At 37.7% G+C, this 23,663-nt stretch overlaps 1 protein-coding gene across 3 annotated transcripts in view; it reads left to right on the forward strand.

The window, feature by feature from the left end:
- The first annotated feature begins 192 nt into the window (after positions 1-192).
- The window catches only part of LOC139942908 (uncharacterized), a 48,563-nt gene continuing 25,092 nt past the window's right edge, over positions 193-23,663 (forward strand). Inside the window, exons 1-14 of one of the 3 annotated variants that reach the window (XM_071939726.1) lie at positions 193-535; positions 2,943-3,052; positions 4,368-4,439; positions 5,502-5,546; positions 6,045-6,089; positions 7,018-7,137; positions 10,190-10,363; positions 10,953-11,240; positions 12,221-12,265; positions 15,155-15,217; positions 16,629-16,652; positions 18,144-18,215; positions 21,280-21,315; positions 23,457-23,528. In XM_071939726.1, the coding sequence (XP_071795827.1) occupies positions 448-535; positions 2,943-3,052; positions 4,368-4,439; positions 5,502-5,546; positions 6,045-6,089; positions 7,018-7,137; positions 10,190-10,363; positions 10,953-11,240; positions 12,221-12,265; positions 15,155-15,217; positions 16,629-16,652; positions 18,144-18,215; positions 21,280-21,315; positions 23,457-23,528 (1,254 nt within the window). In that variant the 5' untranslated portion in view covers positions 193-447. The remainder of the gene's footprint in view (positions 536-2,942; positions 3,053-4,367; positions 4,440-5,501; positions 5,547-6,044; positions 6,090-7,017; positions 7,138-10,189; positions 10,364-10,952; positions 11,241-12,220; positions 12,266-15,154; positions 15,218-16,628; positions 16,653-18,143; positions 18,216-21,279; positions 21,316-23,456; positions 23,529-23,663) is intronic. The other 2 variants (XM_071939727.1, XM_071939728.1) reach the window with 2 other exon arrangements.

Below are 23,663 nucleotides of genomic sequence, written 5' to 3' on the forward strand. Positions count from 1 at the left end.
AAGTCCCTTGTATTCAGACCTTGGTAAACAATACCCAGTCAACCATGACGTTCCTTTATGCCGTTCTTTGCTCGCAGCAATGGTCCTTTGTTGGTCCATCAACCAAGTTCACATAACTTTACTATGGTTCTCTTGCGAGAGAGAGAGAGAGAGCGAGGTTGTGACGGTGTTACATTGGGTGTAAGTGTGAACTGTACATTTTATCAGTACATTCTACAGCCATCAGTTTGTGCGATCCAATGCTCAAAGACCTTCGCTTTATGGAGCCAAGGATTATAGCTGAATCCATGTGACCTTACAAACCAACTTTCCTTCAACTACAGTTGTAGTTGTGCACTCCAAAATTAACCAAAGTTTCGTCAGTTGATTTGTATTCATGTTAAGCATATCTAATGATACATTATGGAGAACTACACTTTTAAGTGCATGTGACATGGTTATTCTTCAATGGCGTCATCGATAGTGAACTCCATTCTTCTTTTGCTTGTGGTCGTTGTGCGCATGTCATGGTGTAATGCGCAGGACAGCAACTCTGGTAAGCCTTCTGAAAACAGTGTATAACCATTGGGTTAGGTCATGATTTAAAATATTTTCGAAAGAATTAAGTTTCCGGGAGCTTGTATATGTAACGAATCGTCTCCATCTGGTGGCGTGATGTGTTCTTCCTTTATATCGATTAATGTACCGCTTAATTAGTTTAGATAAATATCAGAGTTTGATACAGAAGAGGGTTCATGGATATTTACTCGGTCTGCTGTCACTGAACATGGAATTTCTCGAGTTTCACAACAAACAGTAATTAAAGGCAGTGGACACTATTGGTAATTGCTCAAATTAATTATTGGCATAAAACCTTACTTGGTAAAGAGTAATGGGGAGAGGTTGATAGTATAAAACATTGTGAGAAACGGCTCCATCTGAAGTGACGTAGTTTGGGAGAAAGAAGTAATTTTCCACGAATTTGATTTCGAGACCTCAAGTTTAGAACTTGAGGTCTCCAAATCAAGCATCTATGCATATGTTGAGATACACCAAGTGAGGAGACTGGTCTTTGACAATTACCAATAGTGTCCACTGGCTTTAAAACTTACAGACCCAAAGAAACTTTATATAATAATTGTTGGATTGATGTTAAAATAAATAGTTCGGTGGCTTTCATGTTTAGACTTTGTCCTAACAATATATTATAATGACAAGAGTGGAGTGAACATAATCTTTACGTGCACCCTTGTTTCCACTGAACAGAAACATGTTTAAGTGACTGGATAGTTGTTTGATATGACCGATGTCAAATAAAGTTTTTCAATATAGGTTTTCTCGGCCAATTTCGGAAAATGAGCAGCCAATTTAACCATCAAACTATTCTATTTCGCGCGAAAACGAATGCTACCGAAAAGGGCCATTCGATTTCGTTTTATGATTAGTCAAATGTAATGTTGCGTCATTCGATTTAATAAAATAATCATTCAATTTCACAATTCATCAAAGCAGCATTCAAGTTCGCATCAGTCGCTTCTTGAGGCGTTTGTGTCTCGAAACAGAATGACGATATGCTAAATTGAACAGAGTGCTAAAGGAATTTGAATCTACTCAAAACGAAATTGAATGGCCGAATTCTGAATTTGAAACGCAGTAACAACTGGAGAGGCAACACAGCTTTAACTCAAACGCATGAAAATGTAATTGGCTGCTCATTTTCTGAATTTGACCGAGAAAACCTTTAATAACAATAATAATAATATTTAAAATTTATATTGCGCCCTTACATACAAAATGATCAGAGGCGCAGAACACTTGTTAAAAAGCACAGAGTGGAAGAAAAAGACAAAGAAAAAAGACTGGTCACCAGGCCAGTGCCCAAACAAAAGTATGGGGATACGTCTGTCCCGCCAACAGAGAACTAATTAATTACTTATTGCATAGGCCTATCTCTGCTGGCATCGGTAATGTTTTGGCCTTATCAGGAGACAGACGCCTCTAACCCTATCTATGCTAAATTTCTAAACTAACTGGCAAGGTGACCATAGAAGAAGACATAAAAAAGCTAAAAAGTGCTATTAAAAAGATTGTCCAAAATCGAAATAGCAGAGTACACTACGTGAATGTCCAATAAAGCAATACAATAACAATAAGCATTTGGTGTGCACACCGTTATGAATGTCAAATGTTGAACAGGAAGATATAAAGGAGACTTTGGCTTTTGGGTGTTTTACACTTTTATAAAAGGCAGTGGACACTAATTACCCTAACAAATTATAACATAAAACCTTACTTGGTAACGAGTAGTGTGGAGCTGTTGATAGTATAAAACAATGTGAGATATGGCTCCCTCTGAAGTAACATAGTTTTCGAGAAAGAAGTAATTTCGAGACCTCAGAACTAGATTTTGAGGTTTCGAAATCAAGCTTTTGAAAGCACACAACTTACTGTGACAATGACGGTTTTTTTTTTCTTCTTTCATTATTATATTGCAACTACGACGACCAATTGAGCTCAAATTTTCACATGTTTGTTATTTTGTCTGCGTATTTGAATGCTGCTATGATGAATTGCTAAAATTGAATGACTATTTTGTTAAGTCGAATGACGAAACATACATTTGAATAGTCAAAATCGAATGACCCTTTTCAGTTGCATTCGATTTCGCGCGAAATAGAATAGCTTGGAGGTTATTAATGGGCTGCTCATTTTCCTATAAAAAAAAAATCACAAACAAACAGCAAGTAATGTGTTTACACAATGGTTATATATATATTTTTTTATTTTATTTTTTTACTTTTTATCCTGACTCGCACAATGGATTAAGGTCACGTTTCCACACATTTAATTTTCCCTGTATAGGCATGTATGATTGATCTATGATTGATCAAACAAAACACGACTACTCACAGTGGCTTTATATAATGTTTCGTTATTTATCACCGTTGCTTTTGCTGTTGCAGATCCAGTTCCCAACCCGCCGTATGTAATAGGACTCCCGGTCGGTCTTGTGTTGTTACTGGTTGCAGTGGTGGTCTTATTTTTGGTGTGGAAGAAATGCTGCCGTACAACGGTGAGTCACTCAGATTACCCTTTCGCCCAAAACTGCTTACTGAAAAAAAAAAGTTGTTTGAAATTGTTGTTAATAAATCATGGGCGCATGGACCGGACCACTTTGCAAACTTACCCCATCTTTAATTTTTTTTTGCTGCATCCAGCAACAATACACCTGGTCGGCATTGCCGGAAAAGTGCAAGAAACGTGCAAACTCACGACTAGGACGTTCGATGCTCGATCGAGGCAAACGCTGCCTCGATTGACGTCAGAAAAGGGGTTGGCGGAGTCACCACCACCCTAAACAACTTTAGCTATTTTTGTTTACATATAAATCGTGACAAACAATTGCTAAAACAGAATATTTTCTTGTTTATCAACTGTTATGTTTGGAGAAAAAAATATATATATTTCCAGGTGACTATAGAGCTTGTTTCAGCCCAATAGCTAGGTGACACTATGCCCCATGTGGTAGTTGATTTAGGTCAATAGCCAAAGTCAGTTTTAAAGGCAGTGGGCACTATTGGTAATTGTCAAAGACTAGCCTTCACAGTTGGTGTATCTCAACATATGCATAAAATAACGAACATTTGAAAATTGGAGCTCAATCGGTCATCGAACTTGTGAGATATGAATGAAAGAAAAAAACACCCTTGTCACACGAAGGTGTGTGCGTTTTGATGGTTGATTTCGATACCTCAATTTCTAAATCTGAGGTCTCGAAATCAAATTCGTGGAAAATTACTTCTTTCTCGGAAACTAAGTCACTTCAGAGGGAGCCGTTTCTCACAATGTTTTATACTATCAACCTCTCCACATTACTCTTTACAAAGTAAGGTTTTATGCTAATAATTATTTGGAGTAATTACCAATAGTGTCCACTGCCTTTAAACTGATTGTGTATACCTTACCCTGAATTGACGTTCTGACCTGCATTTGGGCGATGTCTCATAAACAAAACTTAAAAAAAAAAAAACGTTGCGGTAGGGGACATTAATAAAACGCACCCTGAGCGATAAACTCGAAACGCGAAGTTAGACTATTTAGTTCTCATCAAATCTGACATTTCAGAGAGAATTATTTCAATGGTATTTTCTACTATCATCATTTTTAGACCGTGTAGTTAAATGTAATTATGTGATCTTTACGTTTTTTGTTGTTTATCAATTCTGTAACGTTCCTTTAATAAATGTTGTTAAAATGTATATTTTAGTTCCGTGTCTAACCATTTAAAGATGACTGTCCAACTTTAGAGCTTTGATAGCGTTTATAGAGCATTGCAACTTTATGATAACTATTTCTGAAACCTGTTAATTCTGATTTTCGTTTTACAGACCAATGTTGAGTCGTCACGGATGGCTGATAGGCATGCGAGATTTCGTAGTCTCCCACATATTTACGCTGACGTAAGTTGTTCAGAAAAAAATAATAATAATAATAATTGTAGAGGCACGGTAGAAGACCATTATTTAAGTAAAAACATTTTCCTACATTCTTCACGTCAATTTGTCGTTTGTTTCTATTTAAAAGTTATTTCATTTCAAGTATCATTTGGGCCGAATTTGCAGGTGATATGTTTTGCTTAAAGTCACCTGGAAGTGGTATTTTGTCAAAATAAAGCTTTGGTCACTAAAACATGTGTTTTGATTAGTGGAATATGAACAAACAATTAACTAATTTTGAACCAAATTAGTTTCCATGTTATTTACAATAATTTGAAAGAAAGCCCGACCCGAGAGAGCGCTGTTCGTGACGTCAATCGAGGCGCGATGAATCGCATGCAGTGCCAACACAGGATAGTGACGCTTCGCGCAAGCTAAAAGCATGCCGTCAAAGTTGAAACAATACCTGACTTTTTTTCACGTTAGGCAAATGCTCATTTAGGTTCGTCACGTCTTTCAGGTACCTTTTTTGACTTCCCCACTAGCTGGAAAATTTGTTGGGATGGCGTCATGTTTTAGAAAAGAACGTTTTCTCTTCATGTCAAAATGTGTAGTGTATTCCGGAATCTCGAAGCGATACGGCTCGAAGTGTTTGCTGCACAGCGCTGGAAAGACGTCGGACCGAACCACTTTGCAAACTGACCCCATATTTAGTTGTTTTGGTGCATCCAACAGCAGTACACCTGGTCGACATTGCCGGAAAAATGCAATAAGGACTTGATTGTACTTGCACGTACGTGTGTTCGATGTTCGAGGCAAAGTCTGCCTCGAATGCCGTCACAAAAGGGGTAGACGGAGTCCCCCCCCCCCCCCCCCACACCAACTTTGTTTATCTTTTTAAACATTCAAATCGTTAAAAGCAACTACTCAAAAATATATTTTATTGTTTAGAAACATATACTCTAATGTTTGAAGAAAAATTATATATATTTCCAGGTGACTTTAAGGGCTCTACACTCTACCCACACTCTGCCGATCAGAAACACCAGTGTCCTGTATCTTTTATTTTGTCTTTTTGTCAAACAGCCTTTAACACTCACCGATGACCCAGCATACGATTCTACAATAACCGTAAGTCGACGCAAATTATAGTTGACATTTCTACATTTTGAGTTCACCCGGATCCAGGGTGACAGGGGACCTGCGCTCGTTCTCGCAAAGAGCTCAGATTTATATTAATTGCAAACCAATCTTGGTCGCATAGGATTTTATCCAACATCTCGAAATTAAATGTTTTCTTATGCTCTTCTTGTGGTGCTGAATGCGTACTCAAATAAAAATCTTATTTTAGTTTTATCTTTCATTCAAAAATGAAATTGATTAACTTTTCAATGACTTTACCTTTGAACAAAAAACTCGATGGTTGACTTGGCCACACAAAAAAAGAGGGCACATCTTTTTTTGGGACAATTTGTTTTAAATGTTTGTCTATCCCTGACGGCCTCTGCTCGTACTTTGTATTGACATAACATACAAACGAAAATACAGATAAATTAAAACAATTAATAATATTGAACGCTAGTGTTGTAAACACAACTCAAATTATTGTATTGTTTATGATTATGATAGAAAGGAAACGGCTCGCAAAACGCAGGATATCAAGTTGAGAACGAGGTAAGTTGAGTAATATTTAAAATATTTCTTAGCATAAAACCTTATTAGGTAACGAGTAATAGAGAGCTGTTGACACGGCTCCCTCTGAAGTATGTAGTTTTCGAGAAAGAAGTAATTTTCCACGAATTTGATTTCGAGACCTCAGAATTAGATTTCAAGGTCTCGAAATCAACCATCTAAACGCACACAACTTCGTGTGACAAGGGTGCTTTTTCTTTCATTATTATATCTCGCAACTTCGACGACCGATTGAGCTCAAATTTTCGCAGGTTTGTTATATTACGCATTTGTTAAAATACACCAAGAGAGAATAGTCTCTCTTAATTACCAATAATGTCCACGATCTTTAATACGCAAAATAATTCCTGTACAAGTAACACCAACAACCAATATGGCGCTGATTCTAAGCAATGCGATACACATACACAAAGATAGGCATTATTATACGTTGGCGGCCATCTTGGCTGTTTAGATTAATATGAAATTGTGCCCAGAGTTTCCCAAATGCAGTGGTGGATTTTTGTAATTATGGCACTGGAAATGGTGCCCATTTGACCATGTGACCCGAAATCCGGCTCAGATCGACTCGTAATCCGGGTGAAACGTTCCCTTGGATTCCGAATCATGTTACCTGCAAACTCGCAAGCCGGCTCAGATTGAACCATTGACTCGAAATCAATCCAAAATCCCCTGACTCCGATTCCAGCTGAAACTGACTCGGAATCGGGCCCAAAGATTGTGTCAGCCTGACCCCATGCTCAAAATACGGCTCAGGTTAACCCTGGATCTCGAAGTTAGGGGATTCGGACTTCAAGTCAGTTCCGACCCCTGGAGATTCACAATACAGTTTTAGCTTGTGTAAAACATTATCACTTCGAATTGTCACGCAAGTGTTTTTTTTTCTTCTTCTTCTTTCTTTCAATTTCAGACTGAAAATCCATATTCCACCAATTTGCCCGTGCTTGAGCCTGGTAACAAAACACCACAACTGTCAGACCTGATGCGTAAACGACCCAGTCAGCCAAACGTGTATACCATTGAACAAGGGGTATGTATACATTTCACAAGACTTCTCATACAGAATGCTCCGAAAAAGTTATCACATTTTTGGTAGTATTGTATGCAGTCCCTAGGAAGCAAGAAACAATTATAACAAATCTCTTACCTCAAGTTTAAACACTCTAAGGCAAAATTCTTAAAACGAACAAACTTATGCGACAAAGGATTCGTGAAGTCATCGGCGGCTATTTGATGTGGAAAATAGCGCCCTCAATTGGACAAAGCTGGAAATTGCGCCAATGACGTCAACGGGTCATTGCATATTATTATCATAGATAAGCAGTTTTTACCCTCGGCTGATAATGCCGAGCGGAGTTTGAGCAGAGGGGGCGCTGCAGTTTAACAAGCACGCAACATTCGCGGACTGTACGACCATGCGTTTGGTGTGAATTATATTGACATACTACGTCCACAGGTTAAATCCTTCTGCAAACCTTACCTCAAATCAATACCAATTTTCTTAAAATTATACCATGCAACTGTCTTGCTAAGATGTTGTTCCCGAACCGGTGGGCCCCACGTGCCTCTGAGATGTTCTGCAGGCTTTAAAATCTACAAATTATTACCAAGTGGCAGCAGCCAGGGTATGTTTGTCTTGACTTAATTTATAAAGACTTCATTTCCATAACCTAGTCAATCTGCTGCTACCCAGCGTCCAGAAATGTTTCTCGTTGATACCAAAGACATAGGTAGAAGTTTGTTGTAGTATAAAATGATACTTTCTGTGAACCTTAAAATTATTTTTTTTACCAAGTACGCGGCTGCCCATCCGCCCGACTCAATTGTTTAAAGTAGAGATCACTCGAATTATGAAGTTTGTTTGTATGATTTATATGTACATTGCAACTATGCATAATGTATAAGGAGTAAAACCATGCACTAAATTGAAGCTTAGGCAACGTTTAAATACACTCTTTCTTGATTAAAAATTGTGCAAGTTCACCAAAGACTGTTATCGCCAAAAAATGCGCCGTGTTGTTGACCGCATGAGGGCGCTCTCAGTATATTTGTTTCACTTTCGGGGGGTACACGCGAATCGTCCTGCACACTTTTAATTGGCGTTCTGTCACTTTTGTGGCGCCGTTGTTTAGTTGCTTTAGAGGTTGATTATAACGGCTTCTTTAAATAGTAGACCAGCCGAACTTTAAAAAAATAATGCTCTAGAAAAAAAAAACGGCATAGTTTGTTAGTGGCTGGCATCCATGCTAGATGTATGGATCATGGGCTCGGGAAGACGATGAGGGTGGATGCCCAGCTTGATTTGGAATTTTAAGGTCATTTTGGGGTAAAAAGGTCAAATTTTATGTCAAATTTATTCACATTTGATAGATCTATCCATAAAATGAATTTTTAACTTTTTGTTGATACTACAAACCTATGTAATTTACGTATAAACTTTGACATTGTGCACAAATGTATAGCAAAACGAAGTGTCAAAGTGTGATTTGGCATGTCAATTTCATGATGAAACTATATTAAATGGATAGATCTGCCGCCTGGGGTAAAATTAGGCGCAAAATATAAAAAAAAGGCACTTTTTGACCTTAAAATGATCTTACACGAAGTTGGTATTTGATTTTTTTTTTTTTTTTTTCAAAACTGCCTGGGTACATTCACCTTTCCAAAAAAAGGTGTTTGAAACATATAATATCCACCAATGAGCTGGGGAGTGCAAAAAATGCTGGTCTACTAAAAATGTACACTTTTCAAGATAATCACACTTTTACGTTTTGCTTTTCTATACGTTTGTTTACAAGGTCAAAGTTAATCCGTTAATTACATACGTTTATCATATCAACATTAACGTACAAATACATTTTATTGATAGATCTTTCACTTGGGGTCAAGTTTTGTGAAAATTTCAAAAATGCAAAATTTTGGCCTTAAAATGAGTCGTTACGACCCCCACATGAAGGTGGTATTTGAATTATTTTTTTTCTTCTCAAAAACTGCCTGGGTATATTTACATTTCAAAAAAAGTTGTTTGAAACCAATATATGCACTAATGAGGATGGGGAATGCAAAAACAACTCAAAATGTACCCTTTTCAAGATAATCACACTTTTACACTTCGTTTTGCTATACATTTGTGCACGAGGTCAAAGTTTATACGTTAATTACGTAGGTTTGTAGTATCAACATAAAATTAAAAATACATTTTATGGATAGATCTATCAAATGTGAATACATTTGACACAAATTTTGAAAATATTGACTTTGACCTTTTTTGACCTTTTTACCCCAAAATGACCTTGAAATTTAAAATCAAGCTGGGCATCCACTCTAATCGTCTTCCCGAGCCCATGATCCATACATCTAGCATGGATGCCAGCCATTAACAAACTATGCCGTCCAAAGTGTAATTTCACACTTTGGCTGGCCTTCTAATAGTATTTCCTGTCCGTGAAGGGTTGATGTATAAGGTAGTACTGTATTCCATTCGTTAATAATTGTTTTGGGTATGAATTATTAAAACCATCGGAATTGGCTCGTCCCCAGCGCCTTGCTTTAACCAAAGGCGCTGGGATGAGCAAACGTATCATGCATTCATTGGTTTTATAGTGCGCAGTCCCATCATGCATTACACTCACACTGCACCATAAAAATTATTTCTATGCACTGTACGCATGACGTACTTCCTGAACAAGAATCTGTGCAAGCGATTACCACCGGAAGTGATACAAATTAAGTCTAAGGCCGCCCTCACGCAGTCGAAAATGCGTCGCATTCTACATTATTTACAATTATACCTTATAGTTTGCATGAAGCATTACCGTAGTTGTACACCAGCGTTGTACACCAGCAACAATGTTTTGTCCGTTGTGGTTTGAAACAATTGCGTTCTGTTGCTTTAGTTTTATATGCAATGATTGGTAAGGTTTTATTGCATATTTCATATAGCTGTAACACCTTGTGTATGCTGTGTTTATGTTTTTTTCTTGGAGAAATTGTCTTGCGAATTGTTTCGCTTGGTTGTTCTTTTTGTTGATGTATTTGTCTGTTCTTTGCACCTCTGCCTGGGCACTGCTGGTTTTTCGTAGACCTTTTGTGCCGATCCGACAATAATGGAAGAACCATTGGACGCCGAGAACTCATTCCAAATAGAGGGCGCTACCGTGGATGACTCAGCTACTGACCGGAAATCTCTTGCTATTTCTGGTTTGGTAGACAAATCACACGAAACAGTCGTAGATGCAACACCACGCTCTGTAGAGGTAAAAGTAGTGTGCTACTTGCTAATATGCATTGTTTCTTAGCGATCCTGTTGTAAATGCTTATCTTTGTGTCTTTGTATTTTACTGTACTTTTCTTTTGTATTGTTGCGTTAAAAGATCAAAGTTGAGTTGGGGGGTTGACGCAAAATGAAAAATCAATATAACTTGAAAAAGGAGATCCATTTTTCCCCCTATCATGTAAGGTTATCATCGTTTTGAAGTGATGTTTAATGCTTTGTATAGTATGAAGAAAGAGAACAAACTATAACAAGAAATAATGAAAAAATAGGGTACTACCACGTTACAAATCTTATTTGAGTCAGAGTTGACTCTGAAATAAGTCAATTTGGTATCGACGTTTCAAACAGTGTGCTCGTCTTCTGTTTTCCCCCTGAAGACGAGCTGAGTATACACTTCGAAACGTCGAGTCGAAGTGGCTCCTTTTCAGAGCCAACACTTCATATCAAAAACAGATTAATGCATGGTTGTACCCGCAAGTTTAGTAACATTTATAGTTCATTCTTACCTTTTAAAGTGCATCTGTTTTTAGCATACTCGGCTTATTCTCGCCGCCGTTGTTTCCTTCTAGATAGCACACAGTGCCACACTAGAATCTATTCCGGATTCGGAACCTACTCAAGGTGAAATTTTGCAACAATTCCCCTCACGCACGTGTCCTGTTATCGACACAAACGATACTACACACCGAACAGACAATCTGGCTCGGGGCTCGGTTCCTGGCGTCAGTCAACATTTCGAACATGATCAGGACCCTGAGCAAGACCGGAATCTTAATCCGGTTCCGGAACAGGAGACCGATGCCTTAACCATCATCGTTCCTGATGTGTCGTCAGTCAGCCAGGAACCATTGAAAAAGGTTAATAAAAGTCTGACCAACAATAGTCCGGAATGCAGCTACGAAATAAATGTCAATGCGGTTGATTCAAAATAAAATACACTAGTTAAGCATTGCACATCCAATTGTCAAAAACAACAGTCCTGAAAGCGGCTACGAAATAAAAATTAATGTGGTTGATTCAAAACAAAATACACTAGTTTAAAACTGCACATCCAGTATGTCACTTTATAAAAGACGAAAACTACAAAGAACAAGAGAAACTGCTATTGAAAGCCGTAGTAAAAAAATAAATAAAAAAATAAAGAAATTATGTACAATTGCCTTCTACTTGCTTACTACCAGACCCCAACTCCTCGTGAATTTTGACTGGCCTTAATTAAAGTTCGTTCTCGACAGACTGCGCTTTTCGCTACTAAAGATCTTGCTGGGGAAATGGCTGTAGAACCAATCTTTTTCATTGGGGGAACCGGATTCTTGTTTTGTTTTTACCCTTTTTTTCCCCCTTTTTTTTTTCAAAGATGCTCCTACTTTGTATTCGCTATTTTGTAGTCGCTAATTCGTAGCAGGGTTAGAAATACATTTCTTGAAATCACAGCTCAGTGTTATTTTTTATTTTTATTTTGTTTTCCCTCAACCTTTACACGGTTTTTTGCTTTAAATTGTGTCAACAATGCAAGCATTGTTTACCAATAGGCAGAATTGTGCACTGATCTTCTTTGTAGAGAGCCATCATGTATAATTATTATCCGATCCAAATTAACAATAGGCCTACATAGGGTAATAATGACTAACATTGCTCAGAAGAAAATTTATTCTCAGTTTCAAATGTTTTGTGTAAAAATGTATCTAACCTATTTGCCTTTGAAGGCAGTCCTTTGCAGTTTTCTTATCAGAAGTTGGTTTTATGGCCTATAATCTTAATACAGATTAAATAAAATAAACAACTTTCCGCCACTGCACTAACACTACGTTCTGAATTCTCTTGTTAAACAACATAGCCAACTCCAGTGCCGAAGCCAAGGAACTCAATTACAGGAAACAACGTGAGTTAAAAACTAAAGTTACAAATTAGAGGTGGGGGTATCGAATGATGTTGCGATCTTTGCATGGATGTTGATAATAAGAAGGAACTAATCAATAACTAATAAATGTGTGGGTAAAATCATTTTTAAAGATGCTATGTCAGATTTTTGGCAGATTTGACCCAAAAATTTTGATTTCAAATTCAATAGGTATTTTGATGGGGGTCGAGAAAGGTACAAGCTTCATTTGAGCCATTGCTCGAAAAAGTCCGCCTCGAAATTAGTTTTTGTCGGGATCCCGACAAATATATCACAAGACCAATTCTTATGTGTTTTATAAGAAACGTTTAAAATTTTTGTCATGGTTCCTGACCATGAAAAGTAAAAGTTAAACTTGTTTTCGTTAGAGCGGGTGATAATCTTTGAAACAAAATCACTCAAAACAAAATCTATTTTTTAAAGTTTGGGGCCAAACAATCTTACATAGCATCTTTAATGTGCCGTTTGGTCTCGAGGTTTTCGAATAGTATACTCTACTCGTCTTAAAATAAACACTCATAAATACCTCGGACCGTTTCGCTATTCCTATTGGCGGGGAGCGCGTCACGTGGGTGTGTATAAACTTTCGTTTATGACCGGTAACAAGTGTTGAAACATGGGCGTGACACGCGAGCTTGCACATGTGCTTATAACAAAGTGTCTTCATTCCTATTGGTCGAAAGCAACGGCTTAAACAGTTGTGTCATATCACGCGATACGCGCGACGCCCACAGCATTCCCTTTGAAGGAGTTGTTTACCCGAGGGCGGCGGAGGGCCTTACCATTTCACACCTGGAGGGGTGTTGTAATGACAGAAATCATTGAACACATTTATAATGTTTGCATTTATTTCATTTTTCGACCAAAAGTGTTGATGTTTTTTGACCGAAATGGTATAATGAATGGGAACAAAGTGTGTTGAATCGGTTTTCAACTAGTGGTTCAAACCCGCCGATGCCTGGTTCTTGATTAAATTTACCTCGACTTCGTCTCGGTAAAATTATCAAGAACAAGGGGTGGATTTCACAAAGGTAGTCCTAACTTAGGACTAGTCCTAGGCAATGCTAAGAGATAGGACTTGTCCTAAGTTAGGACCATCCTAACTTAGGTAACTTAGGACCAGTCCTATCTCTTAGCATTGCCTAGGACTAGTGCTAAGAGATAGGACTGGTCCTAGGTTAGGACCATCCTAACTTAGGTAACTTAGGACCAGTCCTATCTCTTAGCATTGCCTAGGACTAGTCCTAAGTTAGGACTACCTTTGTGAAATCCACCCAGGCCTCGTTGGGATTAAACTACTAGTTGAAAACCTCTTCACCACACATTGATTCCCTTACTGAAACGAGCAGAGTATTAGGTTTGAAACGTCGTGACCACACTGGCTATATTCAGAGCCGACACTCACACTTACGATATTTAATACATTTTTGCACTTGCATGTGTCTTTATGTGTATTTTGTTCTTAAAGGCATGAGTGGACACTGTATTTTATTGGTATTTGTCAAAGACTATCCTTCACAGTTGGTGTATCTCAACATATGCATAAAATAACAAACCTTTGAAAATATGAGCTCAATCTGTCATCGAACTTGCGAGATAATAATGAAAGAAAAAAACACCATTGTCACATGAAGGTCTGGCGTTTAGATGGTTGATTTCGAGACCTCAAGTTCTAAATCTGAGGTCTCGAAATCAAATTTGTGGAAAATTACTTCTCTCTCGAAAACTATGGCACTTCAGAGGGAGCCGTTTCTCACAATGTTTTATACCATCAACCTCTCCCCATAACTGGTCACCAAGAAAGGTTTTATGCTAATAATTATTTTGAGTAATTACCAATAGTGTCCACTGCCTTTAATGGCAACAAAAATAAGACGTCGAAATGATCAAGTTCGAAAGTGCGCCTAGACTTGACTGGCCCGACTAGACTGCACAGAAATCATAGAGCACAGGGAGACTGGTTCGAGAGCTTCACAGTTTCTGAGCCCAATTTCATAGAGCTGCTTAGCATAACAAAATTGCTTAACATGAAATTTCTTCCATGATAATAACAGGATTACCAACCAAATTTCCACGTGATTTTCAGGATAAGCAAACAACAGCTGAGTACCAGCAACAAGCAATGAGCAACAAATGGAAATTTGGTTGGTAATCCTGATTCTATCAAGGAAGAAATTTCATGCTAAGCAAATTTTTGTGCTTAGCAGCTCTTTGAAATTGGGCCCTGGTCAGGCCACCCGAACTTGCTCATGGTAATCTTGCTGTCGCCGTAGTTGCTGATGTTGCTGCTGTTGTTGGTTTTATTTGTCTTTGGTAGGGGTTAGGGTTGAATGAAGCAAAGACAAACCTCAATTGAGAACATTAAAGGCAGTGGACACTATTGGTAATTACTCCAAATAATTATTAGCATAGAACCTTACTTGGTAACAAGTAAAGGGGAGAGATTGATGATACAAAACATTGTGAGAAACGGCTCCCTCTGAAGAAACGTATTCGAGAATGAAGTAATTTTCTACGAATTTGATTTTGAGACCTCAGATTTTGAAATTGAGGTCTCGCAATCAAGCATGTGAAAGCAAAAAACTCCGTGTGACAAGGTTTTGTTTTTCTTTCATTATTATCTCGCAACTTCGATGACCGACTAAGCTTACATTTTCGCAGGTTTGTTATTTTGTGCATGTTGAAATACACCAAGTGAGAAGAGTGGACTTTGACAATTACCAACAGTGTCCAGTGTCTTTAATTTGTGCAAATATTGCTGCAGCTGCTTTGTTGTTTTATTTTAGTTGTTAATTGTTATATAATTATTTTGTTCGTTACTTGAAAACAAAAATTAGTTCTAAATCATTGATTTAGTTTTTATTTTCGCAGCCTGATGTCAGTAGTGAAGACCACCGAGCTAAAACTGAGGAGCCGATCCAATACTCTGACAATGTAAGTAGTAATAAGAATAATAATAATAATGGAGTCCTATATAGCGCCGGTATCCGCCACAAAAAAGGTGATCGTATCTGTCTGTAATTTGGCGGTGAACTTTAATACTAAGAAATCAAGAAAGCATCACTAGTTTATGCATTGCTTCGAATTATTTGCTCAGTTTTGTTTTGTGCTTTTTTGTAAGGGGTGGTGATTGGGGGCTGAAGGAATATGTATGTAGAGGAAAATTCACAACATATGTAGCGGTGTGATAGCAAACCATGGCATAATACCTAGTGGGACCACCAAGAAAACATCTGGATGACTCGATAGTTTGCATGATGAAGAATTTTCTTTTAAGGACATGCAAAAGAGAGAAGCAGGGCCGAAACGCATACAAGTTGTTTAAAAAAAACTAAAATATTATAGCCTGTCTCCGTGTCGAGTAAGAATCCTGTTTTAAAAGCAAGCTTTGAAAACGTCGGATGCCGCAAGTACATATATATATATATTTTGTTGTGGCATCAGCCCGGGTGTGGAACCAAATCCCACTGACTGTCAAATCGTCTCCATCCATCACAACATTCAAAACAAACTTAAAATCTTACCTGTTTAGTTAAGCATACTCACACAATCCTCGGTCTTAATTTAGGCGGATACCGGCGCTCTCCGAAGTGTTCTTTGTTATTATTTATTATTAGTTAAGAAGGGGAACGAATTTTTAAAGGCAGTGGACACTATTGGTAATTACTCAAAATAATTATTGGCATAAAACCTTTCTTGGTGACGAGTAATGGGGAGAGGTTGATGGTGTTAAACATTGTGAGAAACGGCTCCCTCTGAAGTGCCATAGTTTTCGAGAGAGAAGTAATTTTCCACGAATTTGATTTCGAGGCCTCAAGTTTAGAACTTGAGGTCTCGAAATCAACCATCTAAACGCACACAACTTTGTTTTGCAAGGATTATTTTTTCCATTGTTATCTCGCAACTTCGATGACCGATTGAGCTCAAATTTTCACAGGTTTGTTATTTTATGCATATGTTGAGATACACCAACTGTTAAGGCTAGTCTTTGACAATGACCAATAGTGTCCACGGTCTTTAAGGGATAACAACAAGAACAGCTTTATTTGGACAAAAACGCAAGACGGATTTGAGGGAAGTCGTGAGAAACAAAGAAACCGAGTGCCTAAAGACAGTGCTTGGCCCAGTTAATATTTAGCAAAATAGCGATGTGTTTTTGGAAGTGCGGAGGCCAAGTCACAAGAGCAAATTTGTAGACACATAAATGATCTCAAAATAAAGTTGTGCATGTCACGATATTTTGATTCCTCTATATGAAGCCCAAAATGAAACTTATTCATTTTTTGCTGAAATTAAGTTGTTTAGTTAGTTTCTAAAACATGTTTGTGTTTTTCTTTTATTATAGCCTTATCTCCCGCCAAAACCAAAGGTAAGTTTACACTTAATAACCATGTTGAACATGTAAGCAAACGTTAAAATGAAGGAACTGAAAAGTTTGTAAAATCCTTAAAGTTTATTTCAACTGTTTTAACTTAACAGTTTAAAGGTATTATGAAATGCATATGTTAACTGTAACAAAACTTGTGGGTTTTTTGTTTAACTCTATGGTGTTTTTTTTCCCTCGACTTCGTTTTTATAACCATAAGAACCTTTAACAATCTCAACAAAACTTGTGTTTTCCTAAGGAAATGTTTTAATAGTAGGACTAACTTAAAGTACATTTTGTAGTTTCATTGTTGCTGCTGCTGCTGCTGCTGCTGCTGCTGCTGCTGCTGCTGCTGCTGCTGCTGCTGTGGTTGTTTTTGTTGCTTTTAAATCGTTGTTTCGTAGATTTCGGTATGTTTATTGGCTGCTTGTTTAACATATTTGTTGTCCGTAAAGCGTATTGAGCGTATTTTGAGGCGGATTTTGTCGATACATAAAAGTTTGTATTGGTATTATTTTGTTGTTATATCATTCATAATTAAAGATGCTATGTCAGATTTTTGGCCCCAACCATTAAAAAATAAGATTTGTTTAAGTAAATGCTATTTCAAAGAGTATCTCCCGCTCTAACGAAAACAAGTTTAACTTTTGCTTTTTATGGTCAGGAACCATGACAAAAATTTAAAACGTTTCTAATAAAACACATAAGAATTGGTCACGTGATGTATTGTCGGGATCCCGACAAAAAAAAACTAATTTTGAGCACTTTATTTCACTGCTACTAATAATTGGCGGACTTTTTCGAGCAATGGCTCAAATGAAAGTTTGTAACTTTCTCGACGCCCATCAAAATACAAAAGTTTGGGTCAAATCGGCCAAAAATCTGACATAGCATCTTTAATAATATCATTCTCCTGAAGACGAGCAGAGTATACCATTCGAAACGTCGAGACCAAACCAGCTGTTTTCAGAGTCAACACCTACTTAAATAAGATTTACACATGGCTGTGCCCGCAAATTTAATATTTGTTTATAGTTTCTTCATATTCTTCTCACATTAAAGGCAGTGGACACTATTGGTAATTGTCAAAGACTACCCTTCACAGTTGGTGTATCTCAACATACGCATAAAATAACAAACCTGTGAAAATAATATGAGCTCAATGGGTCATCGAAAATGCGAGATAATAATGAAAGAAAAATTATCCTTGTCACACGAAGTTATGTGCGTTTAGATGGTTGATTTTGAGACCTCAAGTTCTAAATCTGAGGTCTCGAAATAAAATTCGTGGAAAATTACTTCTTTCTCGAAAACTATGGCACTTCAGAGGGAGCCGTTTCTCACAATGTTTTATACCATCAACCTCTCGCCATTACTCGTCACCAAGAAAGGTTTTATGCCAATAATTATTTCGAGTAATTGCCAATAGTGTCCACTGCCTTTAATAATCTTTGTTTCATTGTTTTGTTGTTTATTTCTTTATTTGCATATTAGTTGTCAGCCCGTCCCAAAGCGACTGCGAAGCCCCGACTATTTTCGCCTCGTATTGACATAGACGAACCGAACGTAAGTTAATTTGGTCGAAATTCTCTATGAACCAAGCATCCTTATGTTATTTTGACTGTAAAACCATAATTAGTGCAATAATTGTGAAATGGTCTAAACAACAACACTTCACCTTCTTGGTACATTTCCTTTCTGGCACATTACACTCCTCCACTATTTTTTTCGGTCCTCACTTATAACATCAATCGCTTGAATGTTCCCCGAGCAAACAAAGTTCCGGGTCAAAAAACGTTCACTGTGGCTAAGCCAATGATTCGGAACACCTCCACATTGCCCTCCATATAACTGCAATTCGTGAAGCCATAAAGTTTTACCTTTTCTCATGTTAATTTCTTGCTTGTTCGCTTTGATCCTGTGGAATAGCGCTTTTTTTTAAATGTTGTTCTTATGTCTTGATATTCTTTTTATTGTAAACCACAATGGAAAATGACTGGGTAAATGTTTTAATGATTAATGGGGTTGAACACAGAATTGACTAGATAGAGTAGGATTCGAACCAACGACCCCCGGATTAACGATCTATTAATGTTTTTATAAGCATATTTTTATATTAAAGAAACACGTTGCCTTGGATCGGACGAGTTGGTCTTTGAAAAGCGTTGTAACCGTTTTTTATAAAATGCATATGGGTAGAAAAGTGTTGTTAAAGTAGAATACAATGATCCACACAAACATGCCTCGAAATTGCGTGGTTTTCCTTTTACCTCGTCGACTAACACGTCGGCCATTTATGGGGGTCAAAATTTTGACTCCCATAAATGGCCGACCGTGTTAGTTCGCACAGTAGAAGGAAAACTACGCAATTTCGAGGCAAACTTGTGTGGATCATTGTATTCTACTTTTAAAACATCTTTCCAACCATATGCATTTTATAAAAAACGGTTACAGACGCTTTTGTTTTTACCAACTCGTCCGTTTCAAGGCAACGTGTTCCTTTAATACAATTTTAAAATTGTTATGTGTATGTAGTTGCTGGGCACCTCTGAAAAACAGTGTTTCACTGAGAGGTTTCCCCAGGGTAAAGAAAAAATAAATAACGTGCCGGCGCTAGCAACTGAGCTATCTAGCCCTATGTTGGCGGTGTCACTATTTTGTCAATATATTTATTCTTTTTAAAGGCAGTGGACACTATTGGTAATTACTCAAAATAATTATTAGCATAAAAACCTTACTTGGTGACGAGTAATGGGGAGAGGTTGATGGTATAAAACATTGTGGAAAACGGTTTTCTCTCAAGTACCATAGTTTTCGAGAAAGAAATAATTGTCCACGAATTTGATTTCGATACCTCAGATTTAGAACTTGAGGTCTCGAAATCAACCATCTAAACGCACACAACTTCGTGTGACACGGGTGTTTTTCTTTCATTATTTTCTCGCAACTTCGACGACCCACTGAGCTCAAATTTTCGCAGGTTTGTTAGTTTGTGCATATGTTTAGATACACCAAGTGAGAAGACTGGTCTTTGACAATTACCAATAGTGTCCACTGCCTTTAAGCAGACTTAAAAACAAAGTTGGCCAGGGGAATTACCCAAAGAGGAGTCTACAGTTGACTCTATCATGACCGTTCTATTATATTTTGGGGTTGTTGTTCACTTTTATACTTTCTTTCCGTTACTGATGGCGTTAGAATGACACGTTGACTTCAGATGATTAGATTGTCTTCTTTGGGCTTAAAATAAGTTTTCTAAACAAGACAGTTGAAATAAAAGGGTAGCGACGAGTTCTTAAACGGCCGTTTAAAACCGGCAGGGTCGTTGCCGTGTGATAAAGCCCCGAGCAACGAGCCTGCAAAATTTTAAACGGCAGTTTAAGAACGAGTCACTACTCTTTTATTCCCATTCATGAATGCATTTTTCGTTTAAAGGCGTAATAAAGTAAGAAACTGTGTAAAACTTATCCGTTTTCCGACGTTCCTGAGCTCTGTACGTCCGCATTGTTATAACTGATACGACAGTTTTCGGATCAGTTCGTGCACGTAGTTTTGGTGCAAGGCGTTCTCGTTTTCCTTTCACACACAGCGTAGCCAACTCACCGACAGCGCCCGCATCGCCCGTAACGAGAAACGTCTTGCACCAAGACTAGCCCGTAGTATCCGAAAACAACCGGTTATAAACAGAGCTCCAGCTGGTCATTATCAACTGTTTAAACATCCCCACGTGACGCGCTCTCCACCAATAGGAATAGCGAAACTGTCTGAGGTATTTATGAATGATATTTTAAAAGTAGAGCATAACAGTTCACTAACATATTCTCCCAAGTGTTGTGTTTTGTGTAGTTTTATTACAGAACCCTATCTGCCATTGAACTTTTAAGAGCCCATTATTTTGACTCGACCTTATGGCGACCATTTCCGCTGCTTGTTATTCAATGTGATTCTGTAATCGCTACTGTTTGTGTGTTCAAAAATTACGCCTATTTTAATTCGAGACCGTGGTCACTCAGGAATAAACTCAAAATAGTAAACAAGCATGCACAGTTTCAGGAAAAAAAATCCAATAACCGAAATCGGCAGGGTTTTTACAAAATCAGTTATAGTTTTTAAAATACAACTTCATCTTAAAGGGGAAAATTCGTTAAAAAAACGAATAAACATGAGTATATTAATAATAAGAAGAACGAGTCTTATAAAGCACACGTATCTACCAAACAAGGTACTCGAGGCGCCGAGTATATACAAACTTTGAGATAAGATTATTGCAGTGGTGAATTCTGAGACCCAATTAATTAGCACCTTATAAGGGTTTACACGGTGCTACGGCGCATACAGCAGCCACAGCCAGGAACACCGGGGCAAACCCCTTCTCTTTTCGATAAGTGCACTAGGTATTTTCACATGCGTTACACATCACATGGGACCAACGGCTTTACGTCCCATCCGCAAGACGAAGCAATGGTTAAGTGTCTTGCTGGGGATTCGAACCCGCACTCTGCTGATCAGAAACACCAGAGTTTGAATTCGGTGCTCTTAACCGCTCGACCACGCCACAGTATGAACGTTCTAACCAGTAATCTTACAGACTGAAATAAAACACTGATCTTGTTATCATTTACATCCTCAGCCTCCACCACGACCAGCAAGATCCAGCATCGGAATAGTAGGTTACAACTAATTAAACTTGTTACACAATTCCCCAGTGTTTAAATATTTTGCATAATAACAATAACAATAATATTATAGGTATTTATAAAGCGCCTTTAACAAAGATCAAAGCGCTGAACAATTAAAGACAGTGGACAATATTGGTAATATTATCAAAGACTACTCTTCACAATTGGTGTGTCTCAACATATGCATAAAATAACAATCCTGTAAAAATTTGCACTCAATCGGTCGTCGAAGTTGCGAGATAATAATGAAAGAAAAAAACACCCTTGTCACACGAAGTTGTGTGCTTTCAGATGCTTGATTTCGATACCTCAAATTCTAAATCTGAGGTATCGAAATCAAATTCGTGGAAAATTACTTCCTTCTCGAAAACTACATTACTTCAGAGAGAGCCGTTTCTCACAATGTTTTATACTATCAACCTCTCCGACTCGTAATCAAGTAAGGTTTTATGATAATAATTATTTTGAGTAATCACCAATAGTGTCCACTGCCTTTAAACAAGAACAATGCAAAGAAACAAGAAAAACAAATTAACAATGGATTAATGACGAGGCTGACTGAATAAGCAGGTTTTGATGTTTTTCTTGAAAATGGCAGTAGAAGATGATTCCCTGGTTAGTTTAGGTAACTTGCATTTAAAGGCAGTGGACACTATTGGTAATTGTCAAAGACTAGCCTTCACAGTTGGTGTATCTCAACATATGCATACAATAACAAACCTGTGAAAATTTGAGCTGAATCGGTCATCAAAGTTGCGAGATAATAATGAAAGAAGAAAACACCCTTGTCACACGAAGTTGTGTGCGTTTAGATGGTTGATTTCGAGACCTCAAGTTCTAAACTTGAGGTCTCGATATCAAATTCGTGGAAAATCACTTCTTTCTCCAAAACTAAGGCACTTCAGAGGGAAATGTTTCTCACAATGTTTTATGCCACCAACCTCTCCCCATTATTATCACCAAGAAAGGTTTTATGCGAATAATTATTTTGAGTAGTTACCACTAGTGTCCACTGCCTTTAATATTTTTTTCCCGCATACAAGCACATACGAAATACTTACATGAACAAAAGAAACCAACAGCCAGGATACGCCCGAAATTTAAAAGGCTTGGCGAAAAACTTTAATATTGATACCACCGGTTCTTTTCAGAACCACCTCTACTCATTTAGAGAGTATCATTACTTGATGTTACCATTCTACCCGCAGCCCATGCGTTAATAAGGATAATAGCCTAGCATTTTGTGTGTTTTTTCATGCGTGACCTCGGTTTGAATATATTAGTCCAAAGGGCTTCTGAAATTCAGTCTTTTTTCGGCCTTATCTGAAAAGAATTGACAGAAATTACGTGACCCTCATTCAGCTCATAGTAGACGGGCTCTTTTGTTATTGACTAACGCTGGCCTTGCGGTCGGGGCACCGTACCCACGAAAAACAGCAAGCTGCCACATCAATGGATGATGTCATCGTCAGCCAATCACCGTGCAGGAAAACCATCCTGTTTACTGGGTTTTTTTTTTTTTTCGTAATGTGGGTTTTGGACAATACCGGTGGAAATCGCTGTATCCTGACTGGACTAACTACGATCCGGTCTCGCTTTTACATTTCCGGGGAGAATATGAAATAATCTATCCATGGGGACTATTGCCGACATTCATATTGTGAAAAATTTGCCGTGTTTTTGTGTCTTGTTTTCTCTCTTTTTGAATCCATTTTTTACGTACAATTTTCTCTTTTTAAAATTTGAGTTGCACCGATTTCTTTCATACATAACGACAGATATGCTCTTCGTTTCAATTTACTGGTACATTATTTGGGTTGAGACTTTCAGAAAAGGCCGAATATGACCGAATTCCAGAAGCCCTTTTGAATAATCACACAGAGGTCACGCACGAAAAACGATGCATAATTTGCAGATAAAAGGAAAGAAATTTAGTGGCTTGCGGGTAGAATGTTACTGCAAACTCTGAGTATACCTTATTACCACGATGCAAAGTTTCAAATCGTCTTTAAATTATATTGTTCTTCTCATGGTAATTGAGTTTTAAATGACCAAAAGATTCAAGGCGAGCTTTGTCTGTCTTGAAAATGTTTTTGTTTTGTTTTGGGGGGTTTTCTTGGTAATATAGTCACCATCGAAAGTGGACCAGGTCGTGCTGAAAGACGCCGTTATTGAGGCAGTCAAGGGAATGAAACAACAGGTAATAATAACAATTCCGAAGTCTTATAGCACACGTATGTACCAACAATGTTCTCACGGCACTTAGTAGATACATTTTTTTTACAGAAAGATTTGATTGAAGTTATGAATTATGAAATCCAAATTAGCATTTTTT

This window comes from Asterias amurensis, chromosome 10 (genome assembly GCF_032118995.1).
Source record: "Asterias amurensis chromosome 10, ASM3211899v1".
Classification (NCBI taxonomy): Eukaryota; Metazoa; Echinodermata; class Asteroidea; order Forcipulatida; family Asteriidae; genus Asterias; species Asterias amurensis.